Source organism: Coregonus clupeaformis, chromosome 20 (genome assembly GCF_020615455.1).
Source record: "Coregonus clupeaformis isolate EN_2021a chromosome 20, ASM2061545v1, whole genome shotgun sequence".
NCBI lineage: Eukaryota > Metazoa > Chordata > Actinopteri > Salmoniformes > Salmonidae > Coregonus > Coregonus clupeaformis.
The window spans coordinates 16,263,037-16,279,042 of NC_059211.1; the positions used below are offsets into that span (position 1 = coordinate 16,263,037).

Sequence of the window (16,006 nt, forward strand, 5' to 3'; positions counted from 1 at the left end):
TGTGTGTGTGTGTGTGTGTGTGTGTGTGTGTGTGTGTGCGGCTGTCAAACTATAATGAATGAGACAAATGATTTTTGCAGACAGAAAAACGCTTCTGAATGTGTGAGCGATAGAGAGGTACGCACAGCATTTGAAAGTGACCACCTCTGTTTGTTGTCAGGGCAGCTGCTGCCGTTCGTTACTAGCCAACACTGTGCTCCCTCCCTCCCGCTCGCGGCTTGTTATGTCTCCTTAGCAACACTACAGCTCTTAAACACTTCATTGACCACGTTAGAAACAGCCGTGCCAACCTTGACTCCTTCCCCCTCTGTTTTAACACAGCGGCCTGGATCCTCTCGCAGGAAACCAGTTGCTATTGTTCCTCTTTAGCAACCATGGTAGCAAGACACGAGACAGATAGTAAAACTGTGTCACATTTGACCCCTGTTAGTAGCTTGTGTCTTGGGTAGTAGTACTACCCAAATAAAAACACTACATGTACTTTAGTTGTGGTAATAGGGCAAGGGACTGCCCTTTTTACCAGAATGACCCTCACTCTCTGGCCTCTGCCTCTTGTTCAAAAGGACAATTGTGTCATCAGACAGGGGATCTATGTTGAGTGACACAGAATTTACACAAACAGTGTGAAGCAATCCAGTGCAAGACAAATTGATACTAACTGGATAAGGCTACTGCAAAACTGCTTGTTTGGATAATGGATTGTTTGGATAATTATGCTGCAAGACGTGTCACGGGGGCTAGGTAACAGCTTTATAAGTAGTAAATAAAACAGTTAATAAATAACAGCGTTATAAGCAGTGCATAAAGACCTATATACATTATTATGTCAACAACTGGTTGGTATGCCACTGTTCTTCCAATGTCAAACTAACATTCACAGGGTTTTAGTAATGGAGGTTTTGATTTATATTAATTATATTAATTTTATTTCCCATATTATTTAAAAAATACAAATACAAAATAGGTTTAAAAATCTATCCAGGGATTAGAGATTCACAGAGAGGGATTGACAGTCCTTTTAGACAGTCCTCTACAGCCACATGAAACATAGGAGGTTTATCCAAGTAATTTCTAAATACCAATTAAGGAGCTTTCCACCACTTACATCCAAAGCCAGGTCCAACATAGTATAGCCACAGGGCAAACATTCTACTGCCAACCTCTCACCTTTTAACCACCCAAGTCTTGTAGGCTTGTGATATGCTTGTAGGCTTGTCTGTCTGTCTGAGTGTTTACAATGCTGATGTATGTAGCTATACTCACGGTTCATAAACTTTATGTGACGCTGCACTTTCATTCGCTAAATGTATTTACACACAAGGTTGTTCTCTGTTCTATTTTCAGTGGTTACGTTCTAGTTAATTAGGGAGCAAAATTGTGTGTAAATGAATCAGAACCAAGACAAACAGTTGTTGTTTCTATTTGAGCGACAAACCCTGTGAACCCAGTCTGGGAATGTAGAGCACCGTGTCTGTCTGGCCTGCCAGTTTTTGCTACACATTCATGTGGACATATATGCTTAACCTGATAACACACATATCCATACACCCCCCCTCCATTTAAAAAAACAACAACACGTGAAACAGGTGCATCTCCTTGTCTTTCATTTATACCCATCTGTCATTTGTAAGTCGCTCTGGATAAGAGCGTCTGCTAAATGACATAAATGTAAATGTAATGTCCTTCATTCTATTCTTTCCCTCTCTTTCCCCTCTCTCTTCCTTTCCCTCTCTGAACAAGTCAGAGCTTGTGGAGAAAGCGGGGCCAGACACAGACTTGAGGATTTCCTCTTTAACAGGAAACTTGAGACCACTGTAGACAGAGAACAGAACATGCAGCCAACACACTGCACTTAGGGTTGGCCATGAATGAGTGTGTTTCATAAGGGTTTAGACGCGTTTGGACTGTGTGTGTGTGTTCGTTCATGAGGAACTCCTTGTCTTTGCTTTTTACACACCACATGGGTGTTTGCAGCATCAATTTCTGTGTGCATAAATAGTGTATGTATTTACATATAAACAACACACACAGATTTGGTTGTATCTATTCGTGAGGTCGTTCTATCTTGTTAGGAGCTATCAGCTTTCACCCTGCCGCCAACCAACCAACACCTCCTCCTCCTACTCCTCTGTGCTTCCCTCTCTCTCCCTCTTCCTCCTTCTCAGGAAGCCCAACCCTGGAACTAAACCCACACTGGCATTTTTCCCAGGATACCCCTCCCCCGATCCCCTTTTTACCCCACCCCCACCCTGACACCCCCCTTCCACTGCCCTCCCCCACCCCACCCTGTCCTCCTGTTCTCCACCAGTTCCCAAGATAAACAAAGACCTCAGTTTGTCTGGGCTTCAACGGGGGTCACATAACCATGAATGGAGGGGCCAAATTGAGGGGGCTCCTTCTCTCTTTTTAAAAGAAAAGGAGGAATGGCAGAGTTGTTTTTGTGATGGCCCAAGGGGGGTTGAGCATGGTTGTATTGTATACCTGCAAACATTAGGTTTAAGTTGTGTCTGTTTACTATTTGGCTTTTAACGGCAAGTAAAACATTTTTTAAAAAAATATTTGTGTCAGCATTATAAGGATATGTGGTGTTAAGTATGCAATGTCGATTACCTTCTGAGATTGTAAGCAATTTGATATGATAGAAACATTTAGCGGGCTGTCACAGATCTATCCGTATAAGCAAGGAGATAAGGGTATGATTGTATGTGGAGTAACTGGTTTATTGCTGGTATTTCTATAACTCGACAGCTTGTTGGAGAGCATGTGTTGGTTGTGTTTTGGAGAGCTTTGATAGGGTTTTGCCAATTCCAGCGCACACAGCACTGATTCAATTGAACAAGGAGCTTTGAAAAGGAGAGGGATTTCTCCTTCTGTGTGTGTGTGTGTGTGTGTGTGTGTGAGTGAGTGAGTGAGTGAGTGAGTGAGTGAGTGAGTGAGTGAGGAGGTGATTTACCAATATGCTCTAGTGTCAACCCCTAAGGCTAAATAGTCACATGCTTTCAATCTCAAGGGTGTTTGTTAGAACAAGATGAACAAGTGTCAGCTGAACTTTTTGTCTGTCAAACAAAGTTAAAGCAGCAAACATAGTGAACAAGTAAAGTGATTTACAAATAATCATCAAAGCTGAAATAGACAGATGGATAGCTTGATAAATAGATGATTGGCTTATTGTGTTTAGGCTTTGTTAAGAAGAGATATTCATCTTGTTGAGAGAATCTAGACTAGAGTTTGTTGGCTTTCCTCACTTCCTGGTGACAAAGGGGTTATTGTAGCATAACTTGTCTGGACATGTTTCAGGAGTGGTGATTGGGCTGTTTGGCTGCTGCTCTGGAGAGCTTTCAGATGAACCAGAGAGAAGTAGGCCACAGAGGAACAGTGACCTCTAACCTTACATTGCCCAACATGTCAGGGGTCAAAACCCATCTATCTTCTTATGGTATTGCTTATCTACAGATAACTGTGAAAATCAAGGAAACATAAGTAAATGAGGGATACAAAATACATAGAAAGCAGGTGCTTCCACATAGGTGTGGTTCCTGAGTTAATTAAGTATTTAACATCCCAGCATGCTTAGGGTTATGTATAAAAAAGCCTAGTTGCCCATTATTTTGGTTACCATAGCTAGAATAAGAGATCTCTGTGACTTTGAAAGAGGGGTCTCAAAGGAGCATAGGTGGTTTGAAGTGTGTGTGTTTGTCTCAGCCACTAGATCTCAAACCAATTGAACACTTATGGGAGATTCTGGAGCAGTGCCTGAGACAGCGTTTTCCACCACCATGAACAAAACATGATGGGATTTCTTGTGGAAGAATGGTGTTGCATACCTCCAATAGAGTTCCAGACACTTGTAGAATCTATGCCAAGGCGCATTGAAGCTGTTCAGTCGGCTTGTGGTGGCACAACACCCTATTAAGACACTTTATGTTGGTGTTTCCTTTATGTTGGCAGTTACCTGTATGTTGTAGCCTGTAGATATTTGGTTACTTTGCAGTCAATATTGAAAGTGAAGTTAAAATACTTACTTTGCTCAGTTACAGTATGTGTATATTTATAGTACAAAGCCTTTGTAAAAGGAGGTATTACAGTACCTAATATTTTCCTAAATAATATGTAGGCTATTCTCATTGTAAGAATGTAGAGGGTAAACATTGTGCAGTCCTTTTTCACCAGCCCTCACACACTAAAAGCTTGGTCACAGAGCCTGCATGTTGGCATTGGGCCAACTGTGGCCTCAGCTTAGTATCTCAATGAGTACATTTAATCAAACCAATATTTCCCTTAAATTCTTCAAGTTTAGCCTGTACATTCCACTCTCTCTTTCTTTCTCACACCCACACACAGTGGCTAAGCAGGAAATGGTTTCGCAACTCACTTCTCTCCTCTCTCTCCCTTTCTCTCGCTCTGTCTTTTTCCAGGAATCTGGAATTCTGGAAGTGGGGCCAACAGTTTCAGAGGGTGATGGGATGGACAGCTGCATGCGTTTAGCTTGGAAGGAGCCAGGCATGTACAGTGCCGTCAGAAAGTATTCACATCCCTTGACTTTTTCCACATTTTGCTGTGTTACAGCCTGAATTTAAAATGGATTACATTTAGATGTTTTGGTCACTGGCCTACACACAATACCCCATAATGTCAAAGTGGAATTATGTTTTTTTTTTTTTTACAAATTAATTAAAAATGAAAAGCTGTAGTGTCTTGAGTCAATAAGTATTCAACCCCTTTGTTATGGCAAGCCTAAATAAGTTCAGGAGTAAACATTTGCTTAACAAGTCACATAATAAGTTGCATGGATTCACTCTGTGTGCAATAATAGTGTTTAACATGATTTTTGAATGACTACCTCATCTCTGTACCCCCCACACACAATTATCTGTAAGGTCCCTCAGTCGAGCAGTGAATTTCAAACATAAAGACCAGGGAGGTTTTCCAACGCCGCGCAAAGAAAGGCACCTATTTGTAGATCAAATAAAAATTAAGAAAAAAGCAGACATTGAATATCCCTTTGAGTGTGGTGAAGTTATTAATTACACTTTGGATGGTGTTTCAATGCACCTAGTCACTACAAAGATACAGGTGTCCTCCCTAACTCAGTTGCCAGAGAGGACAGAAACCGCTCAGGGATTTCACCATGAGGCCAATGGTGACTTTAAAACAGTTAGAGAGTTCAATGGCTGTGATAGGAGAAAACTGAGGATGGATCAACAACATTGTAGCTACTCCACAATATTAACCTAATTGACAGAGTGAAAAGAAGGAAGCCTGTACAGAATACAAATATTCCAAAACATGCATCCTGTTTGCAACAAAGCACTAAAGTAATACTGTAAAAAATGTGGGAAAGCAATTCACTTTTTGTCCTGAATACAAAGTGTTATGTTTGGGGCAAATCCAATACAACACATTACTGAGTACCACTCTCCATATTTTCAAGCATAGTGGTGGCTGCATCATGTTATGGGTATGTGTCACGAATTCTGCCGAGACTGTTCCTCCTCCTTGCTCGGGCAGGCTTCGGCGTTCGTCGTCCCCAGAGTACTAGCTGCCACCGTTGAATGTTATCGATGTTTGTTTGGTTTTGTCTTATTTGTACACCTGTTTCTATTTAGTGTTCATTATGTCCCCTATAAGTTTCTCGTTTTGTTTGTGGGTATTTGTGTGTAATTGTCCGCCTGTCTGGTGTTGTCAGTTTGGTTTTCCTTGGTCAGACTTTATGGTTACGCATAGTTTGCGTGTACGTTTTACCTCCTGTGTCGAGGTCTTTATTTTTGTATTGAGTGTTTGTTTCAGTCCAGTAAAGTCGTTTTGACTGAGCCTCTGTTTCCTGCGCCTGACTCCCACCACACATCGACATCAGCCGTTTGACAGAATTTCACAACCATTATGGAGTCAGCAGGAGCAGCGGCGGCACCCGAGTCGCTGGAGGATCGGGTCAGCGGTCAAGACGCCAGGATCCAGCAACTCGGATCCGCCCTGCATGAGGTGATAAACACTCTGCGCCGATGGGAGAGAGGAGGGGTGCCCACACCTCCTCCAACCTTACCACCACCATCGGCCAGTCCTCCCATTCCAGCACCGGAATCCAGTGGGATTCGGCTCTCGCTCCCGAGGGCGTATGATGGCACCGCAGACGGGTGTCAGGGGTTCCTCCTGCAGGTGGAACTCTACCTGGCCACCATACACCCGGCGCCCTCGGGATACGAGAGCGTTTCCGCCCTCATCTCCTGTCTCTCCGGAAAGGCGTTGGAGTGGGCCAACGCCGAATGGAGGGGAATAGACGCCGCCACCATCACCTACGCGGAGTTCTCCTGCCGCTTCAGGGCAGTGTTCGATCATCCACCTGAGGAGAAAGCGGCGGGGGAGCGTCTGTTCCACCTCCGACAGGGGAAGAGGAGCGCACAGGAGTTTGCCCTGGAATTCCGGACTCTAGCGGCGGATGCGGGGTGGAATGAGAGGGCCCTCATCGACCACTATCGATGCAGTCTGCGGGAGGACGTCCGTCGAGAGCTGGCCTGCAGGGACACCAACCTATCGTTCAACCAGTTGGTGGACATGTCCATCCGTCTCGATACCCTGCTGGCTACCCGCGGACGTCCCGAGTTGGGGCCGTCCATTCCCTCCTCCAGCACCTCCGAGCCGAGCCCTATGGAGCTCGGGGGTGCTGGCACTAGAGAGAGGAGGAGAGAGAGCCCGAGGGGGGCCGTCCCCTGCACCAACTGTGGCCGTGGAGGGCACACTGCGGCTAGGTGCTGGGGAGGGTCTCCAGGGGGACGGGACAACAGGTCACGCACTGGGGAGTCATTTCAGGTGAGTAGGCACCCCACTTACCCAGAGCTCTCTGTTGTTCACTTGTGTATACCTGTAAGATTTCCTCAGGTTGCACCTCATTCCCAGCATAAGGCGCTAGTCGATTCAGGCGCAGCTGGGAATTTTGTTGATCGGAAATTTTGTGTAAGGTTAGGGATTCCCCTCCTGCCTGTTGATGCTCCCTTCCCTGTCCATGCACTAGATAGCCGCCCGTTGGGATCAGGGTTGATTAGAGAAGTCACAGCACCACTAAAGATGAATACGCAGGGGGGTCATGAGGAGACCATTCAGTTATATCTGATCGACTCTCCTGCGTATCCCGTGGTGCTGGGGCTTCCCTGGTTAATCACCCATGATCCCACCATTTCGTGGCAACAGAGGGCTCTCAAGGAGTGGTCTGCCCAGTGTGTAGGGCGATGTCTAGGTGTTTCCGTGGGGGCGACCTCGGTGGAGAGTCCGAACCAAGTGCCCGCAATGCACATTCCCCCTGAGTATGAAGATTTAGCACTCGTGTTCAGCAAAACGAGGGCGACGCGGTTGCCACCTCATAGACAGGGGGATTGTGCGATAGACCTCCAGACAGGAGCAGCACTTCCGCGGAGCCATGTGTATCCTTTGTCTCAAGAGGAGACGGCGGCTATGGAGACTTACATAGCCGAGTCCCTGAGACAAGGATACATACGGACCTCCACTTCCCCGGCGTCCTCGAGTTTCTTCTTTGTGAAGAAGAAAGATGGGGGTTTGCGCCCGTGTATTGATTACCGTAGTCTCAATCAGATCACGGTTAAATACAGTTATCCTCTTCCTCTGATTGCGAGTATGACTGAATCATTACGCGGAGCGCGGTTCTTCACAAAATTTGATCTCAGGAGCACCTACAACCTGGTGCGCATTAGGGAGGGAGATGAATGGAAAACAGCATTTAGCACCACCTCGGGTCATTATCAATATCTCGTCATGCCATATGGGTTAATGAATGCTCCTTTAGTCTTCCAATCCTTTGTGGACGAGATCTTCCGGGACATGCATGGGCAGGGTGTGGTAGTGTACATTGACGACATCCTAGTGTACTCTTCTACACGAGCCGAGCATGTAGCCCTGGTGCGCCGAGTGTTGGGTAGGCTGTTGGAGCACGACTTGTGTGTCTGTTTTTCCAGGAGTCTGTCTCCTTTTTGGGTTATCGGTTGTCCGCATCAGGGGTGAAGATGGAGGTTGACCGTGTGTCAGCCGTGCGTAATTGGCAAACCCCAACCACTGTTAAAGAGGTGCAGCAGTCTTTGGGTTTTGCCAATTACTACCGGAGGTTTATCCGGGGTTTTGGACAGGTGGCAGCTCCCATAACTTCCCTGCTGAAGGGGGGCCCGGTGCGTTTGCAGTGGTCAGCTGAAGCGGACAGGGCATTTGGTAAACTGAAGGACCTGTTCACTTCGGCTCCGGTGCTGGCGCATCCGGACCCCGCTTTACCATTCCAGGTAGAGGTGGACGTGTCAGAGGCCGGTATTGGGGCAGTACTGTCGCAACGGTCCGGCACGCCACCTAAACTCCGCCCCTGTGCTTTCTATTCCAAGAAGCTCAGCCCGGCGGAGCGAAATTATGACGTAGGGGACAGGGAGCTGTTAGCCGTGGTTCAAGCCCTAAAGGTGTGGAGGCATTGGCTTGAGGGGGCTCAACACCCTTTTCTCATTTTGACTGACCACCGTAACCTGGAGTACATCCGGGCAGCTAGGAGATTGAACCCTCGTCAGGCTAGGTGGAACATATTTCTAACCCGGTTCGTATTTAAAATAATGTACATCCCTGGGTCCCAGAACGGTAAGGCATACGCCCTGTCCCGGTGGTATGACACAGAGGAGAGGGCCATTGAGCCCACTCCCATACTGCCGGAGTCTTGTCTGGTGGCACCGGTGGTGTGGGAGGTCGATGCGGAAATCGAGCGGGCGTTACGTACCGATCCTACTCCCCCAGAGTGTCCTGTGGGTCGGACGTACGTTCCGCTCGAGGTTCGTGATCGTCTTATTTATTGGGCTCATATGTCACCCTCCTCTGGACATCCAAGTATTGGCCGGACAGTGCACTGCCTTAGCGCTAAGTACTGGTGGCCAACGTTAGCTAGGGATGTGAGGGTTTATGTCTCCTCCTGCTCGGTGTGCGCTCAGTGTAAGGCACCTAGACACCTGCCCAGGGGGAAGTTACAACCCCTGCCCGTTCCACAACGGCCATGGTCTCACCTCTCGGTGGACTTCGTTACGGAACTTCCCCCCTCTCAGGGGAATACCACTATACTGGTCGTTGTGGATCGGTTCTCTAAGGCCTGTCGTCTCCTCCCAATGCCGGGTCTCCCTACTGCCCTACAGACCGCTGAGGCACTGTTCACCCACGTCTTCCGGCACTACGGGGTGCCCGAGGATATAGTGTCTGATCGAGGTCCCCAGTTCACCTCCAGAGTCTGGAGGGCGTTCATGGAACGCTTGGGGGTCTCGGTGAGCCTTACCTCGGGGTACCACCCAGAGAGCAATGGGCAGGTAGAAAGAGTGAACCAGGATGTGGGTAGGTTTCTGAGATCCTATTGCCAAGGCCGGCCGGAGGAGTGGTCGAGGTATATCCCCTGGGCAGAGATGGCACAGAACTCTCTCCGCCACTCCTCCACCAACCTAACCCCTTTCCAGTGTGTGTTGGGGTATCAGCCGGTTCTGGCACCATGGCATCAGAGCCAGATCGAGGCTCCTGCGGTGGATGAGTGGGTGTGGCGCTCGGAGGAGACGTGGAACGCTGCACACGTCCATCTGCAGCGGGCCATCCGTCGACAGAAGGCGAGCGCCGATCTCCACCGCAGTGATGGTCCGGTGTACGCACCTGGAGATCGAGTCTGGCTCTCGACTCGAAACCTGCCCCTCCGCCTGCCCTGCCGGAAGCTGGGTCGGCGGTTTGTGGGGCCATTTAAAGTCCTGAGATTGAACGAGGTGTGTTACAGGTTACAACTGCCTATTGATTATCACATTAACCCCTCGTTCCATGTGTCTCTTCTCAGGCCGGTGGTAGCTGGTCCACTCCAGGACTGTGAGATAAGAGAGACTCCTTCGCCCCCACTGGACATCGAGGGGGCTCCGGCGTACACAGTTCGGTCCATCGTGGATTCGAGATGTCGGATGCAGGGTCTCCAATATCTCGTGGAGTGGGAGGGGTACGGCCCGGAGGAACGGTGCTGGGTGCCTAGGAGGGACATCTTAGATCCTTACCTCCTGACTGAGTTCCACCATGGTCATCCCACGCGCCCTGCTCCGCGTCCTCCTGGTCGTCCCCGAGGCCGGGGTCGGCGCACGGCTGGAGCCGCGCGTCAAGGGGGGGGTACTGTCACGAATTCTGCCGAGACTGCTCCTCCTTGCTCGGGCAGGCTTCGGCGTTCGTCGTCCCCGGAGTACTAGCTGCCACCGTTGAATGTTATCGATGTTTGTTTGGTTTTGTCTTATTTGTACACCTGTTTCTATTTAGTGTTCATTATGTCCCCTATAAGTTTCTCGTTTTGTTTGTGGGTATTTGTGTGTAATTGTCTGCCTGTCTGGTGTTTTCAGTTTGGTTTTCCTTGGTCTGACTTTATGGTTATGCATAGTTTGCGTGTACGTTTTACCTCCTGTGTCGAGGTCTTTATTTTTGTATTGAGTGTTTGTTTCAGTCCAGTAAAGTCGTTTTGACTGAGCCTCTGTTTCCTGCGCCTGACTCCCACCACACATCGACATCAGCCGTTTGACAGAATGCTTGTAATCTTTAAGGACTGGGGAGTTTTTCAGAATAAAACAAAACCCGGACTGGAGCTAAGCACAGGCAAAATCTGAGGTGCAATCTGAGGTGCAGTTAACTACCTCTGCAGCAGAGGTAACTCTGGTCTCTGGTCTTCCTTTCCTGTGGCGGTCCTCATGAGAGCCAGTTTCATCATAGCTCTTGATGGTTTTCGTGACTGCACTTGAAGAAACTCAAAGTTCTTTACATTTTCCAGATTGACTGAACTTCATGTCTTAAAGTAATGATGGACTGTCATTTCTCTTTGCTTATTTGAGCTGTTCTTGCCATAATATGGAATTGGTATTTTACCAAATAGGGTTCTCTTCTGTATACCACCCCTAACTTGTCACAACACAACTGATTGGCTCAAACGCATTAAGTAGGAAAGAAATTACACAAATTAACTTTTAACAAGGCACACCTGTTAATTGAAATGCATTCCAGGTGACTACCTCACGAAGCTGGTTGAGAGAATGCCAAGAATGTGCAAAGCTGTCATCAAGGCAAAGGGTGGCTCCTTCGAAGAATCTCAAATATAAAACATATTTTGATTTGTTTAACACTTTCTTGGTTACATGATTCCATATGTGTTATTTCATAGTTTTGATGTCTTCACTATTATTCCACCATGTAGAAAATAGTAAAAAATAAAGAAAAACCCTGGAATGAGTAGGTGTGTCCAAACTTTGGACTGGTACTATATGCAAATTAGATATTTATGTATTTCAGTTTTCAATAAATTTACACACATTTCTAAAAACACGTTTTCACTTTGTCATTATGGGGTATTGTGTGTAGAAGGGTGAGAAAAAAATATGTTTAATCAATTTTGAAATCAGGCTGTAACACAACAAAATGTGGAATAAGTCAAGGGGTATGAATACTTTCTGAAGGCACTGTACTCACATGTATGCAGCCTTCCGTCTGTCTGTCCCAATACTGGGAGCGGAGAGAGGATGGGCGCTTAGTAATTGCATCACATGCAGATTAGTCATGCAACATAAAACATGATCAGACAATAAAACCATTCCCACACCTGTAGATATCCTTTATACCCAGTCACTCTCCCCGTCCCTCTCTCTGTCGCTCTCACGCATGCAAGCATGCAAGCATGCATACACTTGCACTATTTGATCTGAGAAAAAGGTGATGCATATAATAACTAACCCTGTTCATAAATTCCTACCATCTTATTAAGCAAATATAACCAAGCCAATGTATGCCTTTGGAAAATGGACCACACACTATAAAACAAGCTCCCCTCCAGTGTTCTTCAAACCTAGCCATTGGGATCTACAGGGTGTGCAAGGTTTTGTTCCAACCCTGCAATAAGACCTGATTCAACTGATCAAGGGCTTGATGATAAGTTGAGTCTGGTGTGGTACAGTAGCAATTGGCTCTAACAAAATCCTGTGCATCCTGTGCATCCCCAGGAACCAGGAAGTACACTGCTCTTCTCCTCCCTTTGTTCTCTCTCTGTTTGTGTTCTGCTGGTGAGAGCCCTTGTCCTGGGACCGTCGTGACCCACATTCCCTGTGTTAGCCTGCCTAGCCGGGATCCGGCCGGCTTTAGCCGCGCCTTCTGCTGCATCTCCAGGGAGCGCCGGCTACTAATACCCAGCTGTGACCGTGTGAAAAATGTGGCCACGCAGGACAGGAGGCTAAATCCCACTTAAGCCCACGCTGCATTGCCTGCATAGGACCAATTTGGTGTTGGAAATATGTTTGGATAGTGCAAAGACATTTAAGGAATTACATTAGGGTTGTATACACTGAGTATACCAAACATTAGGAACACCTTCCTAATATTGAGTTGCACCAACAGCCTCAATTCGTAGGGGCATGGACTCCACAACGAGTCAAAAGCGTTCCACAGCGATGCTGGCCCATGTTGACTCCAATGCTTCCTACAGTTTTGTCAAGTTAGCTGGATGTCCTTTGGGTGGTGGACCATTCTTTATACACACGGGAAACTGTTGAGAGCAGCGTTGCAGTTTTTGGCACAACCCGGTGCGCATGGCACTTACTACCATACCCCGTTCAAAGGTACTTAAATATTTTGTCTTGCCCATTTGCCCTCTGAATGGCACGCATACACAATCCATGTCTCAATTGTTTCTAGGCTTAAAAATCCTTCTTTAACTTGTCTCCTACCCTTCATCTACACTGACTGAAGTGGATTTAACAAGTGACATCAATAAGGGATCATAGCTTTCACCTGGATTCACCTTGTCAGTCTATGTCATGGAAAGAGCAGGTGTCCTTAATGTTTTGTATACTCAGCATATCTATGTAGTATCCATAACACGCCTGCACCCTGTTTTTTATTTAGTACCATTTAGTAATAGTATTCATTGAGATGTTACATTGTTACGTGTGACATATTTTTCTTTCTCCCCATTTCCCTTTGTAGTGTGTTTGTGTGTTCTGGGCATTACAGGTGTGCTGAGTTGCGGCTGACGATGGTGGGATATATGGGTTTTCTCCTTTAATACCCACCATGTCGCACATTTTTAGACTGAGTCTATGTTTACTTCCCCAAGTGTACAGTACTGTGGTGAGTCTATGTAAACCGTTTTCCTGTAGATTGGTTTATTGACTTGGGCTTCGCTATGAAAATAATTTGAGCTTGTCAGCTCACTGACATAGAAGTGTAAATATGTGTTAAGGTTGAACAAACAATGGTTTGGTTTAGATAGTTCAAGTTAGTAAGATAATGGTTCAGGTAACACTAGAATTGATTCCTGGCATTACCAAATGTATAATTACCCATAAGTCCTTTAGGTTAAAAGCACAAGGTTACTGTAGCACAGCTAGTAGTTTACCTACTAGCCTACATGTTAAACAGTACAAACCAGGATTAGCTTCAACATAGCAGGCCAGAGTATAAACCTGAGGCTGCATAGTGGACATGCCTGTAGGCACAATGAAAATGGTTCACAGAGAGCAGTAGAAATAAACTGATTTGAGGCCTGACAAGTTCCCCGACTATCTGGAACAGCGACTGGGCCAGAAATAATTCCTGACAACTTTTCCTTATCTTGGCCTTTCTCGGTGAGCTATAAAAAGTTGTGTAGTGGAAGTTGCAAAACGATTGGACCAGACTAGAGAAACATGTGCTGGTTGTCACTGGCATGGAGTCTTCTGTACACAGCCACATGGTGATAAGCAACAGCTGCTCTATCAAGGTCAAAATGTACTTGTCTTTAGTAACATTAGGCCAAGATTATTTAGCTATAACACTATATATTTGATGTAAGAATAGGCACAATGGAGCAAGCCTAAATTGACTGAGGATTAGTAGTGGCTACAAATTGCAACATATTGGATTTGCTTGAAGAAAATCCCTTTATAAATGGACAACATAAGATGTAATGACTAGAATTATTCTTAGTGTCACCTATATGATAATTTAGTATTTCATTTGCAGCAGTCATGCTGTGAAGAGTTGGCTACTGTACAAATGGTGTCCTGCCACTCACATTTGCCACCCACCCCTACTAGGTGACACTGTCTGTCACAACACTTGCTGCATTATGTACAAACCAACCCAATAAAAAAAAAAGAGCAAATGAAAGTGAATTGTTAGACAAAATGTTTTAATACGTGAGCATCACGCAATTATCATAATCCATGGCAGATACCAAAATACATAGATTCAGAATAGGACATGGGAAACCAGTATTTACAGGCACAATAGTACACATGTACAAGTCTTTATAAAACAAAGACATTTGGAAACAGTGACTGACAGATAAACGTCAACAGATGGCGTCAGCATTGAGTAGTCACATTCAGTCCTGTAATATTATCCTTGCTAAGAAAGGATACATTTTAACAAATGATACTTGGAGCTTTTGGAACACTGTAGCTAACTTGTATAGGAGCACGTTTCAGAATTAACAATCAAGCCACTGGTTACATTAGTATCACACCTCCTTTGAATGCCACCTCGCTCACATTCTTTCAACAAGAAGTTCCATGTAAATAGCTACAACAGTAGGCCTACTTTCATTGTGATGTTTTGGGTAATTCCAATTTACTACTCAGGTTTTCCACGTTACACCACGTGGGGTTAGAACTGCAATAGTTGATGGAACTTTGCCTCCCGTTCTATCCCTATTAAAATTCCCCAAGTAAGATATCAAAATCACAGTTTAAAAAGCCACAATTGCAGTACTCCAAGGGTTGAGGTTTTTGAGCATTTGATCACAACAGATTTGCCCAGAGTCACTGTCCTCTGCCTCGGAGTCAGGCTGCTCTCCGTCTTTATTACTCAAGAGTCCAGAAAAACTGGAACCGAATATTGTTATCAAACTCGATACATTGCTAGTGTCCATTTCTTCAGTTTCCCCTTTATTCTCGTCGTTTGTAGAAGGTAGAGATGTGGAAGTTACTTTCGTTCTTTTCGTTGGCGAGTCTGTGAGTTCAGAGTCATCGGCACTCCGTTTCCTGGTAGTGCAAGCCTGGGGCGCTTTGGGCTCGTTCGAATTTTTCTCCACTGATTCAAGGTTGTCCGTCTGGCAGTCTGTCGGCGTCTCCGTGACCTCTTTTGGATCACTCGGAGAGGGAACACTGATACAGTTGGATGAGATAGCAGTAACAACATTGGCGACCTCACATGTCTGAGTAGACTCCGGACCCTCTTCCGGGGTTTTGATGTCGCTACATCCTGAATCCGAAACATTTTCGTCGCTGTCTTGCTCGCCACTCGCTTGAGTTTCTACGTTCAGTGTGGAGGGGGATTCGACCACATCTCTGGAATCCTGCTTGTCCACCGCCACTTCGCTTTGCTCGTCCGATTCAGGCAGGTTCTCTTTCGAACCGGGAATCAATTTGTCTTGTTCTGAAGCAATGTACTCCCCCTCACACCACTCTCTTGCTTGTTGGGCGCTCAGGCATATCCCGCCGTAGTAGTCACTCAGGTATACTTGCCGGGCACTCCGTAGAACGAGGGAGACCAGTAGATTTTTGTGTAGTTTGATACCACCACGTTGCACTCGTGAGTTGTAAATCTTCCCGAGTGAAATACTCATAATCCGATGTGCCTCAACTTTAAACTCCATGATTAAAAACTATTAGGTTGGTAAGCAAAAGCACCCACTGCCTTTCTCGTGCTTCAGTCAACGTCGAAACGAATGGTTAGAACGCTAATCCTAAAATCCCGGGTATAGATGTAGGCTATTCGAGTTTGTATGTCCAGCTAGCGACTGCACGCTATTCACTTAAAAATCGCACTGAATTCTCAACAGTGACGTAAATATATATATATATTTAGAAACTGGCATTTGATGAATTCAAGATGTGCTTCATCGTTCTCCTGAGCAGAAGCAAATCAGTGCATGGGTGAAGAAATTAAAGGCTTTCATTAAATTCTTACACCTTTTACTCTAATCAACAGCTGAGCATTAAGAGGAATGGGACTG

General features: G+C 46.0%; 1 protein-coding gene across 1 annotated transcript; it reads right to left on the bottom strand.

Moving 5' to 3' along the window:
• Positions 1-14,158: 14,158 nt before the first annotated feature.
• On the bottom strand, positions 14,159-16,006 carry LOC121532757 (immediate early response gene 5 protein-like). The gene has a single exon (XM_041838549.2). The coding sequence runs from the start codon at positions 15,644-15,646 to the stop codon at positions 14,738-14,740; it is 909 nt and encodes a 302-aa protein (XP_041694483.1). The 5' UTR covers positions 15,647-16,006; the 3' UTR covers positions 14,159-14,737.

Bases quoted from the DNA above. Each gene is read 5' to 3' on its own strand.
- LOC121532757 (XM_041838549.2), bottom strand. From the start codon at position 15,646: ATGGAGTTTAAAGTTGAGGCACATCGGATTATGAGTATTTCACTCGGG.